We start from the raw sequence: 23352 nt of genomic DNA, 5'->3' as shown, positions 1-23352 counted from the left end.
AGGGAGATGAAGATTGAAGTAACAAGAAGGTGAATTAATCTGGATCGCGAATATATGAATTAGAATGCAAATGGAAATGATAGTAATTATAAACTTAAACAACACCTGAACCAATGGGAATTGGAAATCGATGCGAGTGCAGTCTTGGCGGAGCTAAATTAACAGCAACTTCAGCAACGTGTGTTTTCGGACTTGGATTTGAGTGAGGGCACTGGGTATGAAGTGCTTGGATGTATATGAAATTTGTGTGAAAAATTATTTGGGGTTGATCATGGATATCTTCCTCCTTCATCAGAAAACTTTGTCATTTGATTTTGGATGAACTACAATTGGGATGATGATGCCACTTTTCTTTGCCAAAATTGTTCACCTGCTTTCTTATGTCCAAAGTTCATTCATTTTCCTACCAGGTACAAATTGATCATCATAAAAGTTGGAACACGGGGTAACATGATAATTTTTCATCAAAAGCATTGAGCTACTCTGTTGAAAAATATAATCTCATATCGGTTATATGACAAAATAATATACAATGTATATGGAAGTTTTCATGCACTCTTACTTAATTATCTTTGAGGTCTATGATACAAACTCAACATCTAGTAATATGTGATTAAGTTAGGACAATATCAGTAATATTAGTGGTGAACCATGATGAGCCTATAAAATTTATCATGGCATCAGAGCAGGTTTTGGCCTATCTCAATCCCCGAAAAATCCTCACGCAGGCAATTGCTATTTTCATGCACCGATTCTTGCACGGTTTCAGTCATTTGGGTTTAAAATCTTTGATACCAATTTTTCAATTTGGTCTCAGATGATGGAAAGTCCCGCAACGGAGTTGGGAAAGCAGCTATTTGACTGAAGAATAAAATCGACTCTAAACTCTCAAATGTAGATTGAAAATGGAAGACTAATGCATGCTTGTGGTTGCATGTAGAAAATGGTTAAAAGTGTTTTTTGGATGTACTTCTTCGTAACCACTTTCAAATGCTTTGTTGGGAAATACTAGATTAAACAAAAACTTCTTATAAATTTATAATTAAAGTATAATTTATGAAAGTGCTTTGGAATGAATCAATCTCAAATGTGGCCTTATAACATGAGTTTCTTTACTTTTGTTTTCTTAAATTAAATTAAGAGAGTTTTAACGAAACATTCTCGGTTCTGTTTACTTTTAATGAAAATGACATTTTTACTCTAAAAAATCATTTCTAGTACTATTCACTTACAACACATGTTTGTCCTTTTGATTAAAATTCAAAGTTTTCAAACTTTTGTCATTAGTTTTCCTTTAAATTAATGCAACAAGCAATGTTCCCCAACAATCTGATAATCCTTTGCTGGGTTTGAACCATGGTCCGATTGAAATTTATTTTGGGCCAAACCTCCACATTTCGGCTCGTGCCCGAGGCCCGCGCCTATAAATGCGCAGGAGAGGTTGGTAAACGCCGCCTAGAAGGAAAAATCGCCCTCCCTCCCTCCCCCCATCTCTTCAATTTCTGGTTCAACAAAAATGGTCGCCATGATCACACGCAGATTCAGCTCCAAGCTTTCAAGACTCTATCATCATCATCATTCATCATTGTCTGCATCCTTCACCTACCTCGCCGCCCAAAACCTCCAAAAGCCTAAAACCCCAGACCATCTCACTCACTCCTCCAATTCCAGTCTCTCCCCAAATCCTTTCAAATCTTCATCAAACCCCACCACCATTATCGATCATTACATAAAATCATCAAATCCAAAACCCATAAACCATAATCTAACTTGGGTACCCAATTCAAAATCCATTACTCAAAGCCCTGAATTCAGAAAACCCAATCTTGTTCTTACTTTTACACAATCGTGTTCAAGTTTCAGTACCAATTTGTACAATCCTAGGTTTAATGGGTTATTAGATCAAAAACCCAGATTTTTGTCAACTTCTTCTAGTTCACCGTCACCGGATCCAGAATCTGAAAAGCCCCAAAACCCAAATGAATACCCTAGTCAAAACCCTAACTTCAAGCACCAAGAAATCGAAGGACCAACTGTGGAGCGAGACCCTTCGACTCTGGCCAATGAGACCAGAGAAGTTCTCGAATCGATGGCGAAAAACATGTGTAGTCTGAGCAGGGTATTGGCTCTTCTGGGTTTGGCCCAACTCGGCGTCGGAGCTTGGATTTCATACATCACTAAATCGACCCCAATGCCGGAGGTTTCAGTTCAGAGCATTTTGGCTTTCGGGTTGCCCTTTACGCTGGCGTTCATGTTGAGGCAGAGTTTGAAGCCAATCTACTTCTTTAAGAAGATGGAGGAGCAAGGCAGGCTGCAGATTCTGACTCTCACCCTTCAGGTTGCTAAGAATTTGAATGTGTTCTTCGTTCGTGTTCGCGGCGTTTCATTCTTGTGCATTGCTGGCTTGTCAGTCGGAGTGTTGTTCGCCGCGCTTACGAGATGAGTTTGTAACTCCCGTTGATGAGATTGTTATGTTGAAGTTTGATTGTTGGATTGTTATAATGTGTAACTTGTGCGGGAAGAAAAGATTAATCTAATAACCCTATTTGAGTTTTTTTTTTTTTTTTTTTAACATGACGATATTATATTCTAAACTACTTTGGTGTAAAAGAGATTCGAACTCAGAAACCCCATGCCCGCATCAAATTTCACGTTGCTCGCTAATGTAATAGAAATTTCATTGTTTTCTCAATAAACCCAACAACGCCTCGTCTTCTCCTTCAACCATGTTAGTAGATTTCTTCTTGTAAGAAATCTTAACAGTCTTCAAACTCTGCGTTTCATTAGCAGCTACGCATCAATACGAGCGTTCAGCGATGATACAAAAGAAATTAAGAAATATGAAAGATATACATATGCACAGACAGATAGTCCAATTATGATCTTAAAGGACCATCGAATAGGCCTTAATCAGGACCTTGAAACACGCGAAAATTAGGTACCGCAGTACCTTCGTACGCAGGAGCAGCAGCTCAAAAGCAAAATATACCAAGTAGCCTTGTGAATAAATAATATTCTGTATCTACAAGTTGTAGTAGATCGTAGAGAGTCAAGAGCACACCAATAGCATCTTCTGGAGCTACATTGTTCAGCAGAAACTTCATATTCGGGAGCAATTTCGCCTGTAGAAATCGTTGCCATTGTAACAAAGACAACTTTGCTTTCATCCTTTCTGCTTCATTATACATGTTAGAAAGCTCCTTTAAGTGCAGAAATCAAGAAGAGAGAATGTTTCGCAGCCACTTGAATACGGCAATATGCACTTATGGATGCAGAACCCCTATCTCTTCTTCTCATTGATAGAAATATGGGTTTCTTGACAATACATTCTCAGGAAGCCTCAAACGTTTTATGTAGGGGATCTTAAAACCTGCCACACAAGTCACAAGTCAATTAAAGATCCTGTACAAGTTACAGAACATACCCTAAACCCTTTGTCAAAACATATTAGTAGTTGTTGGGTGGATGGAAAAGCCTCCAAAAAAAGCTTCTTAGTTCTTCGAGGAACGTAGTTGAGGAGAATGCAAATTCATAGCATGCAAACAAGTGTAGAACATGTACCTGACAGACATTGAATTTCTCCAGTGATAACAACGTCTGAATATACCGAGCCTCTGAAAGCAAATATGCCTAAATGGAGAAGATATAGATAGAAGGTAAGATACAATGGCGGGTAATAAACATTTTTATGTAATTCTTGATTTTTGAAGTACCTGGAAGGGACTATGAGAATAGTAGGCTTGAATGTGTCCTCTTGTATCACTTTTTATCAGGGAGCTATGATCCTCCTGTCTCCCAACCATATGTAAGGGACGTGAGCTATGGAGCGCCAGTATCGACCTTTACCTGGTTTGCATCTCGCTTCTAGCAGAGGACAACGACGGATACTAAGTTGTGTCAGTGGAACAAGCTGGCCCTCATATGGAATGGATTCTAGCTTGGGACAAGTCCAGATGTAAAGAGATTTAAGAGATGTGAGGAACTGAAAGCCCTTGCTGGACAGGTACCGGAGATTTGGGAAGTCTTCAACAATGAGTTGAATGAGAGATTTGGGGAGCACCATCTCCGTAGGTGGAAAGAAGACTAGATCTGGATCTTCACCGCTGATCCACAACTCTCTGAGAGAGGTTAGTCTGTGCAAACCACATTGGAAGAGTGGCTCACAACTCTTGAGGTTCAGAATTTTAAGTGATATTAGGTTAGGGGGAAAGCCCTCTCCTATAAAGGACATGAAACCATCACAATAAGGGATTCTTAATATCTCAAGAGAGTTGAGGCTGTGCATGCCTTTGGGTAAGGCCTCCAGTTTATCACAATTAGTGATGTCAATCTCTCTCAAATTGGAAGCTATTCTCTCAAATCCTCCCCGCTGGAACGAAACAAGACTTCTACAACCATAAATACTCAACTTCTGAAGATTGGGAAGGTGGCAAAGGCCTTCTGGTAAAGATTTGAGATTTGGGCAACACCAGATATGAATGTATTCAAGATGAGTGTTGTGGTCGAACGTATCAGTTATGAACTCCAGTTGTTTACAAGTGTGTATCTGAAGGTGCTTAAGCGCCTTGGGCAGCTGGATTCGAGATGACAAAGACACCAGAGATGGACAACTCCATATGCTCAAGTATTCAAGACAGGATTCCTCATCTTGTGTCAAACAAGGAGAAGAAGATGATGATGCAGAACCATCTCTGTCCTCCACTAATGATTTCAAATTTTGGCATCTGTTTATCTCTATTCTTCTTAAACTTGGGGGTAGACGATATCTTGCAAAATGCGTGAGAGAATCACAACCTCGAATCTTTATTTCCTTAAGAGAAGGCGGCAAGTCAACTTCTGGAAAAGAAACTAGGCTTGGCCATTTGTCAATGTGAAGCTCTTGAAGTGATGTCAGGTGATGCAATTGAACTAGGTGAGAATTACCTTCAATTGTCAAACGCTGAAGAGAAGTAAAGTATTGCAGTAATGTATCCTCAATCTGCAACGACGGTGTCAGCTCTGCACAACCAGTTATTTCCAAATCTAGCAACTGAAACTCAACCGCACTCTGATACACCAAGCCTTTACAACTGTGGACGCACAACGCGCAAAGTTCTCTGTAGTTGGCAACAGAAACCACCAACTGATCGCATTCGCGAATCACAAGATTTTCCAATGAAGAAATGTTCTTAGGTAACGTACCCTCCAATTTGGGGCATGCATCAATGGAAAGCATTTTCAGGCAAGGAAACTCTCTAATTCCCTGAAGTCGTTCGCAAGGAAACCACTCCTTCCATTGTTGCATATTCTGAAACGAAAGGGTCTCTAGTACCGGAAAAGGAAAGCTGCCCTCTCCATAAAACTCGGAACCCACATTTTCCACTTCAGACATTCCTTTTATAGAAATCTCTTTCAGAGAAGGCAATTGTCCAAGTGGTGGCAAGAATTTGCAGTTACAGCAATCTTGTAAGCGTACAACAACCATATTAGTGAATGAAGGATTTCCCACCCAAGTAGAAATCTTCACACCACCATATCCCCTGATGGTGAGTTCCTTGAGATTTCTATGAGCTTGTAGCAAGTCAAGAACGTCTGCCTCCATTTCTCTTGTGCCACTCCCTTCCGACCATTGTAGTAGCAAGAAATCAATCCCTTCCTTGCTAATTAAGTCAGCCCTTCTTGCATCTTCAACTTCAGTCACATTCTCCAATCTTGAGAGGTGTAATGTCCCCCGAAGATGCAATAGGGGCCCTATGTCCGTCAACCTTGACCCGCTACCTTTACCCACAGCAAAATTAGCTAGTGTCTGCAGATTAGTCAACCGCCCTAGATGCAGAGGCATCCCTTTCAGAGAAGGTACATTTGAATTGTTGAGATGACGCAAATTAATCAAATTCCTCGTGTTTATGGGCAGTGCCTCCAAACGTGAACAATTCTCTAATAGCAATACCTGTAAGTTACAAAGTGTGCTTGTTGATTCAGGTAAACGTGTTATCAGTGTGTGAGAAACATCAAGGTAGCGTAGAAACTTCAGTTTACCAATCGAATTTGGTAGCTCAGTTATTTGATAGCTGTTCATAGAGAAGACCCGTAAGTATTGCAATTTTGGCAATAAATCAAGAGCAACCTTACAAGTCACATAATTCTGGGGGTTTTCTGAAAGTGTAAACGGTAGGAAAGTCCGCAGGTGTTTGGCCGAGAAAAAGGTGCCAAATTTTTCAGCCCCATCAAACTCTCCAGAAATGTAAGAAGAATGACGAGCTTTTGGAGTACATCTGAACTGCTGAATGCTCTTATCCACATTATCCTCCAATCTAAAACATACTTTTCCTGCAGCCCACCGTGCAAGTTCACTAATGAGGTCGTGCATTACATATTTTGAATTGCTTTTGTTCGATTTCTGAAACAATGACCTGGATAAAAGCTCCTGAAAATACTCTCCACCCAAATCTTCCATTTGTCTACCTTCTTCCGAATGCTGAATCAAACCCTCTGCCATCCACAGGAGGATCAACTGCTTCTCACTAAATTCGTAGTCATTGGGAAGTATTGAGCAATAGGCAAAGCATCTTTTAAGGTTTGAAGGGAGAGAGTGATAGCTCAATTTCAATACTGGGAGAATGCCACTCTTATCTGATAGACTCCATATTTTGCTGTCTAATATTTCTTCCCATTCGCCCATTCTTTTACACCGTAAAAGTCCACCAAGAGTTCTCGCAGCCAAAGGCAATCCATTGCATTTTGCAAGGATTTTCTCCCGAAGTAACTCAAAATTGCGCGGTCTGCCGTTGTTATTGTCCAAGAATGAATGCTGTTCAAACACTTGCCAGCAATCATCATTTGATATATAATTCAAATTATGAACTTGAATGGCTCCCATAATTTTCGCAACTGTTTCATGACGTGTTGTCACAAGTACCTTGCTTCCCAGTGCTCCAACCCGAAATGGGGACTGCAACTTTGTCCACATATCATAGTCACATGTGCTCCAAACATCGTCCAAGACAATCAAAAACTTCTTCCCAGTTAATTCCTTGCTCAGATTATCCTGAACTTTACTGAACTCCTTCAACTTACAGTGCTCGGATGTGATCGATTCAAGAATTGCCTTTGTCACTCTTACGATGTTGAAGTCATCTGACACATACACCCATACCTTAAGATCGAACTGTTCCATGGCATCATCGTTGAACACATGTCCTGCAAGTGTTGTCTTTCCGATCCCCGCCATGCCAAGAATGGAAACTACATGAAAGTTGCTGGTACAAGGCTCGGATATTGACAGCAACTCGACGATCTTCCTTTTGTCTTCATCCCTTCCGATAACAGGTCCATCCGGTTGACAAGAACTGGGAGGCACTCTATATGCCTTGGTAGTGTATGCCGAAGTCCCAGTATCGTTCAAGCGAAGCTGGTCTTTCCGTTCAGATATATCGACCAGTCTATCCGTGATCTCCTTCATTTTCATGTTCATACAAAAGTTGAATTTAGCTTTGGGAATTAGACTCCGTACCTTGCTCGCTCTAGTTCCATATCGCTGCTTGACCTTGCGTCGCAACGTCTGAACGGAGAATCTGTCCACTATGTCTTCCACATCATAAGCCAGGTCTTTGAGATCGTCCAGCCACAGTCTGACTGCCTCACTTGTGAGCTGTTTCTCTTCCGCATCATACAGCACAGCTCCAATTGCAGACAGTATTGCACTCCATTTCTTCAGTTTCCGATCGACAATCCGTAGGCGACCGAAGTTGAGGATACCGCGGGGCGTCAACCTGTCGAGCAGCACCTGCAGAAATGCCCCAAGAAACAATTCTCCAGCTACCATTGTTTGTTTTGTTGAATGAAGCTGCCAAATCAAACTAGTGAAAATGAAGCTTTGGTTGGGCGGTTTCTCCTCTCTCTCAAGCTATGAATAACAAGACTTGGTAGTTGGTACGCCAGAAAGTCAAAGTCTCCCTTCGCAGCACATGGACAAAGCAGTCATACAGGAAAATATCGAACGACTACGTTTAAATTTGAGAATTGTTACAAACAATCTTAAAATATTTTACCACAAAAAAAATAAGAAATAAACAGGGCTTAGGATAAAACAAAGAACAATACTTGGCTACTCAAAGATAAGTAGGAACTTTTACTTACTCAAAATTTCTCAAAATTATTCGTTGTCAATTTATAGAACTTCGTGTTTATAATCAGAATTGTTCATATTATAAAAATCACCATATAAAGATGGCTTTTGCAAAAAATAAATTAAAACTAAGGTCGTTTAGTCATGAAACTATTTAAAAACAAATAAATGGTATTAGTAAAAGCATTATGAACCGTCTATGTATTTATTACAATAGATTGACTAAACGACCTTAGTTTTAATTTAATTTTTGCAGATAATTTTTACAATGTGATTCAAAGTATGAACGGTTCTGATCATAATCACAAAGCTCAGTAATTAAAACACTAAGAATTTAATTTTGACTTTTTGAGTGAAAATTCTTATTCATCTTTAAATAGCCAAGTATTGTTCTAAAACAAATTCCTTGTGACAAGTAATAATTTTTTATAAATGATAAAATAATCTACAATAAATTTATCTGAATTGTCCAAAATTCAAAGTTGGGTACATGAGGTAAAAAACTTATGCTTGAAAAGTATACAAAGAAAACAACACGAGACTCGATAAGCGAGCACAGGGCGAACTAAACGGAATTTAGAAGCAAATAACAGGAAGCTGCTGCTGCTAAATGTACAACATACAACACTATATACAAGGCAATTAATATCTCTTTTTTCCCTTTTTTTTTTTTTTTTTTTTTTATCAAAATATAAATGTTACGAAACAGATTAATAAAGTTAATATCCTTCAAAAGAGAAACCATTAATCCGTCCGCCTATACACATTTTTGATCCTAAACAGTAATATCTTCGTCGAGCTGACTACTACTCTTATCTCCAAAAATGTTTTCCATCGCTTTACGATCCCATGCCATAGTTTAACTCCCTTTTATCTCCAACCCAAAGAATAAAACCAAAATTTTCGAGTGGGGAAGCCTTCGCCTTAACTTCTTCCGCCTCCATGTAAAAATGTTCTCGACCATATACAAAAAGAATACACCCCAATTTATTGGAATTCCGAGGACCACAAGCTTTTCATGTCGAGCATACCGCAGATGGTAACGTCATATACGGGACTAGTTTCCATCTGGCCTAGGTTCTGTTCGAACATAGGTTAAGACTGCGAGCTGTTGGTGTAGGAACAGCAGTGGCAGTGACAGGAGCACCCATCTCACCTGGACTGGCCTGAGTATCACGCTTCCACTGCATGCTCCTGGCACCAGGTTTGATTAGGGGGCGAGGCCTATATGCCCCAGATATGCCTCTCTGGAATGGGGACCAACCAAACCTGGCAGTGGCAAATGGAGTGCCCCGGGCAACCCTTGGCCACGTCATGCCAGGAGCTGCTTCTTGATGTGCAGCTCCCCTCTTTACAACCTGCGATAGGATAATGACACGGGTAAAGATTTCACTCCTACATTTAAACACTAAAAATTACAAATGCTAAATGTAAGGATTCATGATCAGTGTTGAAAACGTCTAATGGCTGATGAATCAAATCCCAAAATGCAATGACACATGCAAATCCTTACGGCAAAGATTTACCATGAAAAAAAATCATATGTTAAGAAGGAAGCTAAATAGAGTTCTGTTCTCAAAGACCTCACAATAGCAAAAAGTCATCACTAGTTCTAGTTACCACAATGATTTACCTTGAGGATCCGTGACATGAAAGAGGTTCCATCCAGAGATAATGCATTGTCTGCCGCCTCCCTCCGTGTGAACTCTACGTAAGCTGACCTGCTCAAGTAAAGTTATTTAGCAAAGACTAACTAAGGAATATGTATTGTCCTCATATAAAAGGAAGGACTAGGCTAAGAGCTAAGAAGAATTATGATGAGACATCTTACCCTTTAGGCTGCCCAGTTGCTGCATCAGTAACTATCACTACTTTTAGCACTTCCCCAAACTTGTTGAAATGTCGAGAAAGACTATCTTTTGTAGCAGCAAAGTGGACCTGTGCATTCATAAAAAAATATAACTAAAACTGAAATTGCACAAAACTGAGACAAAACCTCAAACATTGAACAACAAGAAGGAAGCTATTACATTGTTAACAAAGATAGTTCGAGAATCTGCATCCTCCAATGGGCGTCCACTGGCATATAGACCTGCATGATATTCCATAATAAAAAAATTAATAAAGATGCATATTTGGATACTACTCGAATGACAGAGATCCAACACCAGAAAGAGAATCAATTATTTGACTAACTAACAAAAAGTAGGGGTTTTACTTCTCTCATCTCTAAATAGAGGAAAGCAGTAATAATGCGGAAACAAAAAAGAGAGGATTATTTTAGAAGTTTCAAAACTCACCAGCAGAAGAGGAAAGCATCTTAGGAGAATCTGCAGCAGGTGTTACCTGATATCATAAAAAGACATATTCAATAACAGTCTCTTAAGTGCAATGAAATATCAAGTGAATTTAATGTACAAGTGATGATAGAGGAGAGGAAGGTGTGAGCGTGGGCGTGGGCATGTGCATGCATCTTACATTTCCATTACTTGCTCCAACAGGATTGCCGTTCTCCTTCATCACATGCAAACCAGATTTCGCAACCCCTGCCTCACTATTCTGTAGGGATTTCCAATCATCACCAGCAACTTCTCTTGGCTCCTGATAATGGTGCGCTTTCCAAGTATTGACATTCACAGATATATTCACAATCTTATGAGAAGAATTCGCAGCTGCAAAAGGTTGACCGTGATCTTTATTCCTGGATAGCTGCATAACATGATCAACATTCTTCGCCACATTGTAACGCGCCATTAGTGAATTTTCACCCTTGCTTCCACCAGATGTCCCAGTTTGAGAAACATCAGTAACTATATGACCCATAACATTAACGTCATCAAACCCTTCATTGTCCGATACAAAATCAGAAGCCAAACCAGTTTCACTTTCTAACATAGCATTCCCTACATACTGTCCACTGTATTCACTTCTAGCCGGATACGACGATCGTTTTTGCTCACGAAGTTGGACGACATCTTCAAATTCAACATCCTCGGTAGCAGCATCTCTGGATGGTGCAAGAGCCACACTGGTCTCAAAAAACTCCATACCACGACCTAGTCGGTCAAACACACTCCCTGAAGGTTTAACTCTTGTTACATCTTCAGCAGCTTCTGCAACAGCTTTCATTACAGTTGACATGGGATTTGGCACCCTGGCAACAGACTGTATCCGTCGAGGACGATCAACCCATGATGAGTCAACAGTGGGTTTAGATACCACAGAACGAAGACGCTTCAACGTGGGCTGAGTTGCTGAATTGGATTGCCTTGAGGTCGTTAATGCATCACGCATAGCAAATTGGAGTAGCCGTCGAGGGGCATCAATATTCACTTCAGAAACTGGTTCCCTCTGTCAAGAAGAGGATAATCGAGTGAGAAAGTTGAATAATTGGTATCAAAGTGCATACACTCTATAAGAAAGAAGTCTCCAAAATGATCTTTCTTAAATTGCATACTCAATCAACCCTTGCAATGAGCATAAAATACATTGTTTTGGGGGTGGGGATATTCTTTGTGTGGGGAGAAAAAGCAAAGGAGGATTGCCAGAGCGTGACAAAAGAAACAGTATGCACAATTAAAACCATTAATATGTCCAAACGCAGGTTATAGCCTATAGGCACCCACGCAAGCACATGAAAACTAATTCGTAAAACATTATCAATAATGGGCCACTGATAGATTGAATAATACCAAACAAGACCAAGTACTTGAACAAATCTTCCAATTTCAAAAGTTATTAGTATGAAAAGGAAAAGTCCTGAATACAGAAAGGATAGTTCCAATACTGTATAAGTGCCTTGAATTCTGTAGTATAGCAGTCTACACCACACTTCAGTATAAAAGAAGTTATTTATATCTATTTAACAGAGACAAAAAAGATTTGCCTATTCCATACAACTTCAAACTGGATAATTATCACATGAATCAATATGCCCCAATACAGCAGCAAGATCCACGTTCAAATTATTAGAATCAAATTCAAGTACCCCCTGCTCAATATCATAAAAGAAAGAATGAAGAAAAACACAAATTCAAACCTCTGTATTGTGTCGCTCATCAGGCCGAATCCTTTTCCTTTGAGCTGCAGGTTGCCGTGAAGGAGACATCGCATCACTGACTTTGCTACGACTTTTTTCTTCTACATGAATATCTCCGATCTCAGAGCTTCGAAAAGGAGGGGGCTCAGCTGCATCCCTTGTTAGCCCTTTCCATTCTCTAGTGTGCCGGCTTTTAGTTGACTTATTAAACTTCTCCCTTTCTGGCTCAGAACCCAAATGATACAAATCACTTTTTCCTGTAAGGTCACCTGATGTGGTTTTTCTTTTACTCACATCTTCCATCTCAGGATCCTCTGATTGCAGATACAAATCCGAATTTGAAGCCAGATGACCCCACAACCTAGTGAAAAAAACTTAAAACAAAAAATTAGAATGTTGCCACACAAATATGTACGTTCCAAACTAAACAACCATTATATGTGAAATAACATTGCTCATAAACAAGGAAAATAATGAATTACCAAGAAACAAAAGAATCACTGTCATCCCCCAAAAACACGTTCAGCTCATTCTTTGCTTCTTCTTTGCCCCTGCCATTCTTTAGAAGGACAATAACATATTCCTGCAAGGAAATTAGAAAACTTAGCGAGAGTTCTAGTGCCGTTACTTTTTTCTGTGGATATATTTACATAAAGAAAAAAAACCAGGGGTTGAACCCAAGTAGACAATTGAACACACTTAAATGAAGAAGAAGACAAGAAAACATCCTCATATATGTTTCAGCTTTCATCTCATGCATATTAAACTCCACTGAAGATATATAAAGGGCACACAAAAAATTTCTAAGGTTATAGATGGAAAGCATGGAGTACAATCTAGTCTGAATTACTTCATAAGCTTTACTAGTTAGACATCCGACGGGGAGGAGAGGGGAACGAGATATAATATTGAATAATCCAGATGGACCAATTTCAGCCACTAGAGAATGGGTTCACATAATCAAGACTGTAACAAGATGACAAAAACTCTAGGATATCACTAAAATTTAATAGTAAGCCTATATCAAATCTCTTGCAATGGCATCACTAACAAAATTTTGATCACTCATACCCTAAGGGCGAGAGAGAAAGAGAGAACCTTCTTTTTACCTATAGAACCTATTACTAGTAAAAGAAGAAAAAAAAACAGTTCTTACTAACTAGGACTGGCTACTAAAACCATTAATTATCAGAGATATGTTTCAAAAGTTACGGTATTGCTCGGGAGATGGAACTGGATATAACATAATGGCTATGCATCATTTGGAACTAAATAAATGTAAAATTAAACCACGGAGTACCAACTATATACATGTAGACCAAACAAAAATATAATAATGTTGTCATTTGGTCCTTTAACACAAAGATATTGATATCATATTCCCTAAGAAATATGGGGCCCAAGAAACAACCCACATATGAACAAGACTGTAATCTCAGGAAAGACAGAACCACACACATAATATGACAGTTCGCTTATAATAACAATAACATCTGAAAAGCCATGAACAATAACAGAGACACGTGTACCTGTATGTACTTCTCATGTGCTGTATAAAAAAGAATGATACAGGTACTTCAAGATATTTCAATTTGTGTATTTAAATTTCATGGTTGTGTTGCTTCTCTAAGGTTAAAAATAAGGACCATGATAAGATCGGAAAGCAATCTCAAATTGTCCCATGAAAGTCCAAGATGTACCGAGCTAACACTGTTTAAATTTTCTTTTATGGACACCTTAAATAGCCATGTCCTTTCACCTTCAAAAGCATGCTCAAACTTTATGCTTCCTTGCCTAATACCAAGACGAAGTAGCTCAATATGAAAACCCATAAATACACCCCTACAAAATTAAAAGTCTATATGGAACCGTTCAAATATATATGTCAGGATATACACAACAAAGGACCCAATGTAAACCCCCCCCCCCTTTTTTTTTTCCTTTTTGTTTCAATAGTTTGGCAATCAGCAGCAGTCCCTCCCTCATTAAGGAAAAATCACGTTATATTTCCTCAATCATTAAGGAAAAAATCAGCATTTGAAAGATTTGGGGAGGGCATCAGCATCTTGTAAGAGGACTTTTCAAATTGGTATGTTGTCCCTCCCTCTTGAAAGCCTTCCGCCTTTAAAAACTCCCTACACGGACAACCACCTTAAGGAATCCCATGCAAAAACCCAAGCACTGCAGTCACAAACTTTGTCACAAATACCTGACAGCTCACATTTTGAACAATGGCATAAACTCCTTAAAACCCCTTAATAAGGTATTCGAACCTTTTTTTTTCATAAAAGGTAGCCAACCTGAAGCAAGAGATCTGCAACCATTCTCTAAATAATCGTATCAACTAATAGAGAGCTCAAAAATCTAGGCAACGATTTAAATGGAAACAAATTTCCATAGTTCGGCATATCTCCCTGTCCGACCTACATTGTCTACCCTAAACCGAATGGCAACATCAACAGTTCATACCAATTCATGGTCACATCAAAATAAATCAAAATCCAAGATATTCAATAGAGTTTCATGACAGTGAAGACGAAACCAAATCAAAATCCCAACCTTAACTCCATACATAAACTAAGAACCACGAAAACAATAGGCAATCACCCCAATTAAAACAGAAAATCAAACGGGAAAAATTTCCCCAATCAAAGCACTGAAAACTGGCTAATAATCAGCATAAATTTCAAAACAATGCGCAAGAAATTACTATTAGCCGAATGAGAGAGTCCGTACCACAAGAGTGTCGTCGGTGTAATCCCCCATGAACTCCTTAAGCTTCTCTCTCACACTCTCTCTCAACTTGATGACTGAATCGCCCGTCAAATTAACCCTAAAGGTCCTATCATCGACTCGATCCACGCTCCCCATCGCCACGAAACCCTAATTTCGGCCGAGCAAACCCTGCCGCCCCAATGCTTCGGAAACCTCCACCGATCGTAAAACCCTAGCTCGGGTTTATAAATATCCCCGCAGCCGATCAAACCCTTTCCCCGCCGGAACTCGGGGATAACTGTAGGGGATTTCCCCGGAAAGTGACGTAAATGATTTCTTAGGAAATTGGGTTATAGGGTTTCGTGGAAAAATCCGCCGGGAGAGAATTACCGGGAGAAAAAAAAATGGAATCCTTGATTGTAAAAAAAGTAGGAGAGCGGGGCTTATCGTATGATATCGTCGGGTTTTTTTCTCTTTTTTTTTTAATTTTTTGGCTTATATTTTGTAGCTCTTGTTAATTTATACAAAGTCTCATTTTATTCATTACCCTTTATTTTATCTTTTTTTTTTTTTAGTCAATCGATTGATTTTGTTAAATTAAATATTAGATTGGTCATCGAAGAGATTCAAATCCACACTGTTATGCAAAAACTTAACTCATTTTCATATAAAGGGCCACTTGCACCCTTTATTTTATCTCAATTATCCTATGTGTTCATTTTTTTGAAATTTTAATGAGAAAGAGTAATTTGGTTATTACGAAAGTTTTATCCTTTTGCCTTCTTCCTTTTATATAAGGAATTTTAATGAAAATGGTTTAGACTAAGACTATTTTAATCAAAAATCATCATATAGTTTTCTTTAACCAAAAGCACTTTAAAATTAATCATAAGGACAGAGGCCTCTAATTCTACATGGGCTAAATTACAGAGCCCAACATAAACAAAAATCAGTTTCCAAATTTACCCCAACAAGGAGGCGCAGGTCTGAAACTTGTTTGTTCTCATGAAGGAGAAAACTCACGTCAAGTCCAAGCAAAACGTCGATCAGCGTTTCGTTTTCTGGGTTTTTCTTCCTTCATTCTTGGTGCTTATATCAGTTTTTGAATTTCCTTGTCCAAATTAGATTCAAATTTGGAGAATAACCAAACTTTGAGAAGAAGAAAAATCCCAAATTATTGAATTCAATCTCTAAAAGTACAATTAAAAAGAAACGAATAAGAAAAGAGCTGTGCAATTGAATCAAAGAGAAGGACACTCAAACTAAATCCATTTTCCATAGAACTGGAAAAAAAAACTAAAAATTCCAATTCCTTGCACCCATTTCTCCATAAAACTAGAAAGAAAAATATATCTCTACCTGTGATAGAACTAACTTTCCCAATTTTCAAAATCTAGAAAAAAAAAAAGAAAATAAAAAAAGCAGATGAGAAAGAGAGAGAAAAGTGACTTCAACCATGGTGTTCAACTTTTATAACACTGTTTCTAGAAAAAAAAAAAAATCAGATACAATGTTTGTTTTGTCTGTGCACAAACAAACACTGTATCTGGAAAGAAAAAAACCAAAATCCAGAAATAGTGATTTAAATTCCAAAAATAGTGACTTAAATTCCAGAAACAGTAACTTAAATTTCAGAAACAGTGACTTAGATTCCATAAACAGTATATGTTTTAATCTTTGACTGTTTCTTTTCTTTCATGCATCAGTTGATTATATTTAAGAAGTAGGGTGCTTATTTTGCTTTAAATTCAAATACAGTGAATTTCACTATTTTTTTATAGCTTACATTTAAGAAACAGTGTGTCTATTTCATTTGAATCCATAAACAGTGCTTTAGATTTCATAAACAGTAACTTAAATTCCATAAACAGTTTATTTTTACAGTCCTGAAATAGCGACCCGTCGTTATTATTGAATAGCATGCATATCTCAAATTTATTTTTTGGAGAAACAAACGATGAACTCCATTGACGATGAAAAATTGAAAAACATTACCTCGAATACACTATGAATAATAACAATGATCACATTTCAACGAAATAATACAAAATATAAATTAAATAGCATGAGGATTTATATTTTTGTTTCAAAGAAAAAGAAGTAGGTTTGTAAAACAACAATGAACTCTATTAATGACGAAAATCTGGAACTCAACCTAAAAAAGTTAGGGGTAAAATCGACAAATCATAATTTATTATAGTTAGGTCATTTTTAGTTGGATTGCTTTAATATGGGTTTTGTACTAATCATTAAACAAAACTTATAACATGGTTTTTTATTAAAACTAAAATTTTTCAAGCCTTTTTCATTAGTTTTCCTTTTTATATATAGATGATGTGTCACATCCTGGCCTAGGCCCCCACCATATCCCGGGCTCGACTTTAACGTAGCACGATATTGTTCGCTTTGGGCCCCAACCACGCTCTCACGGTTTTGTTTCTGGGAACTCACACGAGAACTTCCCAGTGGGTCACCCATCTTGGAATGCTCTCGCGCGAATTCGCTTAACTTCGGAGTTCCAATGGAACCCGAAGCCAGTGAGCTCCCAAAAAGGCTCGTGATAGGTGGAGATAGAAATATACATATAAAGCTTATAGGATCCACACCCATGGGCAATGTGGGATGTTACAATCCACCCCCTTAGGGGCTCAACGTCCTTGTTGGCACACTTCCAGCCAGGGATTAGCTCTGATACCAAATTATTACATCCCCGTCCGGGCTCCACCACATCCCTGGCTTGACTCCACCGTAGCACAATATTGTCTGCTTTGGGCCTCGATCACACCTTCACGGTTTTGTTTCTAGGAACTTACATGAGAACTTCCCGGTGGGTCACCCATTTTGGGATTGCCCTCGCGCGAACTCGCTTAATTTCGAAGGTCCTATGGAACCTGAAGCCAGGGAGCTCCCAAAAGGGCTCGTGCTAGGTAGAGATGAGAATATACCTATAAGGCTTACAAGATCCACTCCTCCTGGGCGATGTGGGATGTTACAATCCACCCCCCTTAGAGGCCGGACGTTCTAGTCAGCACACTTCTGGCGAGGGATTGGATCTGATACCAAGTTGTCACATCCCGGCCCGGACCCCACCACATCCCACGCTCAACTTTACAATACCACGATATTGTCCATTTTGGGCCTCGACCACGCCCTCACAGTTTTGTTTTTGGGAACTCACATGAAAACTTCCCAGTGGGTCACCTATCCTGGGATTGCTCTCGCGTGAACTCTCTTAACTTCTGAGTTCCAATGAAACCCGAAGCCAGTGAGCTCCCAAAAGGTCTCGTGCTAAGTAAAGATAAGAATATATATATATATATATATATAAGGCTTACATGATCTACACCCCTAGACGATATGGGATGTTATATGATGTGATAAGAGCTTTTTCGTGGTTTCAAAAATGAAACAACATGTGAAAGAAATTATGAGTTATACGATAATGTAAAGGCAAGTCTTCATTGCATTCGACTCTCCTCCAACCTCCATAAGTAAAATTGAACCAGCTCTTGCCCTATTATCAGAGTTGCAATGGCAACTGATTGAAGAAAACCCAAATTTATCACCTCGTGTCTTTCCAACGATTTAGTGCTCGTTTGAATATGCTTTTTAAAATAATCGAAAGCACTTTTAGTAAAAATGTTTTTAGCACCAATCTTTAATAAAAATGCAAGGAAATCATGAAAAAACACTTAAAATGCATTGTGGAAGCACATAACTAGTGCTTCTTGCATAAAACACTTCAAGTACTTTTAGAATCCAAAAATATTTTTTTTCTAAAAGCGCTTAGTCATTTTAAAAGCATATATAAACAAGTCATTTAACCTTTTCTTGACATGATTCTCATTAAGGCCAAAATATGACAGTTACTATTCTTTTTGTGGTATGCCTAAATATGCAATTTATTGAAGTGCTTGTCGAAGTTGAAAATCAAAGTTCCGATTATCAATTATAATGGCTAGAGACAGCAAATGAACTCATTACATTGTTAACGAGTAACTATTAATATCCAAGTTGTTACCAACATCACCACAACCAATCTCACCTTCATATTATAGTGAAATCAAGCCACGGCTAGTTTGGTATTGCTCCATTTTTATAAAACTGATTCTGTTATGCTGTAAAAATAAACGACTATGGAAAAAGAAAAAAAAAATTGACAAATTGTTAGGTTAAGAGTGCTTTTAGTATAAAAAAAAAATAATAAAAAAAAAAGTAAAAAAGAGAAACTAGGGTTGTCAATATGAAAGTTTTGTTAATTAATGGTGTTCACATGCCTCTAGTCAAAAATGGGTTTTTTTTTTTTTAAGCATGGGAGAGCAAATATGAATAGAGTTGTTTCTTCTTTCTGCTCTTTCACACTCATGATTTTGAAATAAAACACTTTTTCCTTTTATTTACCGAAATAATTTTAACTCCAATTTTTTTAAAAGCTGCTTTATAAAAAATTTAAACAACTCCAAAATTTTAATGGTAACCCGTTAACAATTCTATATTATTCCTACTTGTATTGGGATGCTATATGAGAAACTGACAAAATACTGGGCAGCGCACGTAACATCGAGGGGAAAAAAAACCAAATAAAAAACAAAACAATATCGGGCACGCAACTCACTTCCACTTCTTGACGCGAAGGATCGTCTGCACCCGAGTCTATGCATATTCCGTGTCTTCGAGAGTCCAAATGGTCGAATACTTATGATCTCCCAAATCCAGTACATTCCTTTTTCCGACTGTTTTCCCCCTCCCCCAATCAAAACTAGAAACGTAGGTTGACTCACGACACCACGGAAACACCTGATCATTGCTTTGGGTCACCTCCGCCACGCTCTCTCATCGCCTATAAAGTCGCAGCTGGAACATATGGCTTCTGCTTCTCCTCGTCTGACACCTCTCTCTCCCTCTCTCCTGTTCGCTTTAGGGTTCGTCTCTCTCTCTCTCTCTCTCTCTCTCTCTATGTGTGTGTTTGTTTTTCGAAATTTTGGTTGTTTGATTATTTGATTATTTGATTATTGGATTGTTGAAGGGGAGCGGATAGGAACCATCTCTGTGTGAACTGCAGGAGCTACTTTGAAGAGGTTGGTTCCTCTGCGAACAGGTGAGTCGTAGATTGTTGTTTTTAGTCACTATTTGCTTCTGGGTTCTGCTTTTTTCGATGAATTATGTTAAGGATGGCTGAAGAAGCTGAGCAGCTTATGTATGTGATGAAAGATGTGAAGTTTTCAAATGAAAAAAATGGTATTTTGATGGTGGGTTTTGGATTCTGATGGGAGAATAGACCTTAATCCCATGTGTGAGGATGTTAAGTATAAGGAATTAAGGTTCTTTTGTGCAGATTTAAATGAATAGTTCTCAAAGTTTGAAGCTTGATGAGTTGGTTTAATTACTTGTGTGTTTTGTCATTAGCAATTGGTTTGAATTAGCTTGAAGAAGTAGATTTAATTGCATGATTAATATGTTTATGTATTAATATGAAACTTAAAAAAAAAAAAAAAAAAGCCATAACTTAGTGCCACCACTAGGACTTTGAATTGATCAGAACCATCCTCCTACTATCCTTATTTTCTTTAACAATATACATGTATATATGTGTATATATACATATACAGAGAGAGAGAGTCATGGAATCATGGGATGTCTTGGTCGAAAACGGTGGAACACACTATTATATGATTTAGGTTCAGATTGGTTAGGTATCATCTAGCTGTGTAGTTTTACCTTGTGAAGAGGGGTATTGTTTCAATTGTGGTCTTGAGGTTTTATGAAAATCAGTAGTTCCATCGAGTTTATAGAAAGACCCTTCGTATTTTCATACGGTGTTGAATACTCCTTTACCAGGTATATTAAAGTTTCTATGACTGGCAGGGCAACTGTTCTGTCAGTTGTTGTCTTCTGATACCTCAAATCCCGCATGCCTATTGCAGACAGTGGCTGCTTTAGTAAGGCCTAGGAGTCCAATGTTAACTTCAACTAGCACTTTTGGATGTGCATTGGGTTGTGACAGTAGACTCGAATGACTTTTGTCTTCCCCAATCTTGAGCTAAATATATGTGGTTGGTGTTTATTTTACTGTGTTTACTCTTTATTACAAAATCATTGCAGCCGAAGTCTGTTCATATTGTTGTTATACGGACTGTCACCTTTACAAGGAGGTAAGACAGTGCTTGTTTTACATTAATCTCAGATTTACAGTAACGGAACTCCTCAGACAAAATGGCAAGACTGCAAAAGACCATTCCTTGGTTTTTTATGGGGGTTACCCTGTTTAATGGTTGTAAATTTTTTTTTTTGCTGAATAAGGAAGTGGGCTTATTTTCTTTTACTTAAAACCTCTGCCTTCCAAGAATTATTATCTTTCATTAGCCTGTCTTTGTCTGTCTCTTTCTATCTTCATATCTCTCAAATGGCATTTTGTTCATAAATCGCCCTCCCTGTGTATGAGGTGAAGGGGGAAATAGATTGGTGGGATAAAAACTTCTTCTGTGCCCTGGCTTTTATTCCTAGAAAAATAAAATAAGAGGAAGTGGCAGTGGCAGTTGACCTCTTATGGTATCACTTTGCAACCCTATGGTTTAAGATATGATTCTTTGTCTTGGTGTTGCTTTCTTTAATAAGGTTTGCTCTCCTATCATGGAGGATAAAATACATGTTTTACAAGCTGTCATATCCGTGGATTGTTATGTTTTCAGTTTAACTGATTGAACACTTGGGCAAAGAATACTACTCATACGGTCACACCCAACGGTGTTATGCACATTTTCCCCTAACAAAAAAAGATAAAAAGTATAACGTGAGCTTTCTTCTTTCTCATTTGTGTTTATTAGGTATGTCTAGTTCTCCCAATTATATACGATTTCATCTTGAGGCTTCAGAACTAGAATTGTAATCAGAGCTTCAATACTTATATCAACTTTATCCAACTTATTGTCATACATGAAGCATACTTCATTATACTGAGGATAAAGGGGAGTCCCTACTACTTTTTGTTGGCGATTTTTCTGTTAATATGGTCCTTTTTGTTGGCGATTTAACATTCCATCTTTCTTATGCTAAGATTCAAGCTACTATGCTGATTTTAACTTAATGAGTTGATGGTTGAGTCTGCTTGTTTATACTGTTGTAATTGCTTGGCTGCGTAATATTGTAGATGTCTGGTAGGGGGAGATGTCTACCTTGAGCTTTGTTATTGTATATTTTTGGAGAACTTAAGTGAATTACAATGCAGGAAATTCTAAGAAAATGGAGCACAATGAGACAGGATGCCAAGCTCCTCCTGAAGCTCCCAAGCTTTGTGCCAACAACTGTGGATTCTTTGGAAGTCCAGCAACCATGAATTTGTGTTCCAAGTGCCACAAGGACTTGGTGTTGAAGCAAGAACAAGCTAAAGTCGTTGCGGCATCCATTGATAGTGCGGTGAATGGCATTCCCTCTGAAAGTGGGAAGGGGCCTGTTGCTACTGCTGCTGTGGATGTACAAGCTGGCCCCGCAGATGTGATGCTTATCTCAACACAGGCATCCTCTACTCCATCTTTGAACATTAAGAGGGAGGAGAAGGTGAAAGAGACTCCTACCAGGTGCGGCACTTGCAGGAAACGTGTTGGTCTAACTGGGTTCAGTTGCCGATGTGGAGATCTCTTTTGTGCAGTTCATCGGTACTCTGATAAACACAACTGCCCTTATGATTACCGGACTGCTGCTCAGGATGCAATAGCCAAAGCCAACCCGGTTGTCAAGGCAGAAAAGCTGGATAAAATCTGATAAAAGTCTTGGAATTACGAGGGTTTAATCTTTTCATGTATTGCACACATGCTCTCATTTCTACCCATGTGGCTTCTGCTTCTGTTTGAGTTGATCTTGTTATGTTAGGTCTCTTGTGTGTGATAGATGGTTGGAAGCTGTTGTGGGCATTTTCAAATGTCAGGAACGATTGTGTGTAATAATCCCAGCCGTTCGTGAGGGCCGTGAGGCCGTCACGAGGCTTTGGTACCGATGGTGTTTTGGACCTTGTTTATTTTGCTTGTTTGGGATGTAGTTTGTCAGATATAGGAAGGTGCCAAGGTAGGTAGCATGCTCAAGTAATTCACGATAATGCTCATAACTATAAGGTTTTCCCCATGTGTTATTTGGGGTGGGGGAATTGGAATCGAACTCGGGACCTCAAGGTGGAAATGTGAATGTTTTTAGCGAAAACTGAGCTACAAACCCTTTGCAGAGTAGAAGTATTTTAACTTCTAAGTTGGGACCACTTCCAGAATTTTATGTTGTGGAAAATTGGTGGATCAAAGCCATTGGGGTTAGCTGTGGTGAGGATCGGTAGAGATGGGTAGGAGTAGGCTAAGTTCATGGTTTGAAACCATCAATATAATTTTCAAAATTTTATTGGACTAAGTAGCTTAGGTTTGAGTCGACTAGTATTAAAATGAAGATGTTGTAATATGGTACATACTATTACTATTTTGTTCATGTAACATGAATTTATTAATTAATATTA

General features: G+C 38.5%; 4 protein-coding genes across 5 annotated transcripts; 2 read left to right on the top strand and 2 right to left on the bottom strand.

Moving 5' to 3' along the window:
• Positions 1 to 1458: 1458 nt before the first annotated feature.
• LOC137748365 (uncharacterized) lies at positions 1459 to 2555 on the top strand. Its single transcript, XM_068488510.2, has one exon. It carries the CDS (start codon positions 1517 to 1519, stop codon positions 2441 to 2443), a length of 927 nt encoding a protein of 308 aa, XP_068344611.1. The 5' UTR covers positions 1459 to 1516; the 3' UTR covers positions 2444 to 2555.
• Positions 2556 to 2762: 207 nt separating this feature from the next.
• Positions 2763 to 7978, bottom strand: LOC137748366 (putative disease resistance RPP13-like protein 1). Its single transcript, XM_068488512.2, has 3 exons — positions 3714 to 7978; positions 3562 to 3630; positions 2763 to 3370 (listed from the first exon to the last, which is right to left on the bottom strand). The coding sequence occupies exon 1, from the start codon at positions 7802 to 7804 to the stop codon at positions 3770 to 3772; it is 4035 nt and encodes a 1344-aa protein (XP_068344613.1). The 5' UTR covers positions 7805 to 7978; the 3' UTR covers positions 2763 to 3370; positions 3562 to 3630; positions 3714 to 3769.
• Positions 7979 to 9072: 1094 nt separating this feature from the next.
• On the bottom strand, positions 9073 to 15299 carry LOC137747277 (uncharacterized). The gene is given in 10 exon segments (XM_068487356.2): positions 9073 to 9206; positions 9208 to 9465; positions 9741 to 9828; positions 9939 to 10045; positions 10138 to 10199; positions 10408 to 10453; positions 10586 to 11458; positions 12147 to 12507; positions 12629 to 12729; positions 14883 to 15299. Coding segments are annotated over 10 exon segments (2073 nt in total). The 5' UTR covers positions 15018 to 15299; the 3' UTR covers positions 9073 to 9164.
• A 4340-nt stretch (positions 15300 to 19639) lies between these two features.
• LOC137747344 (zinc finger A20 and AN1 domain-containing stress-associated protein 8) lies at positions 19640 to 22847 on the top strand. 2 transcript variants are annotated; one of them, XM_088679885.1, is made up of 4 exons: positions 19640 to 19783; positions 19888 to 19959; positions 21551 to 21651; positions 22087 to 22847. In XM_088679885.1, exon 4 carries the CDS (start codon positions 22101 to 22103, stop codon positions 22617 to 22619), a length of 519 nt encoding a protein of 172 aa, XP_088536011.1. In that variant the 5' UTR covers positions 19640 to 19783; positions 19888 to 19959; positions 21551 to 21651; positions 22087 to 22100; the 3' UTR covers positions 22620 to 22847. The 2 variants fall into 2 exon arrangements, with proteins under 2 accessions (XP_088536011.1, XP_068343540.1); XM_068487439.2 differs by lacking the exon at positions 21551 to 21651 and having other exon boundaries at positions 19642 to 19783.
• The last annotated feature ends 505 nt before the right edge of the window (positions 22848 to 23352 follow it).

The sequence above is a fragment of the Pyrus communis genome, chromosome 2 (assembly GCF_041283825.1).
Source record: "Pyrus communis isolate YQ-2024b chromosome 2, ASM4128382v1, whole genome shotgun sequence".
Classification (NCBI taxonomy): domain Eukaryota; kingdom Viridiplantae; phylum Streptophyta; class Magnoliopsida; order Rosales; family Rosaceae; genus Pyrus; species Pyrus communis.
Note: the sequence above shows the minus strand (reverse complement) of the source record. Positions and strands in the feature narration are given on the sequence as shown.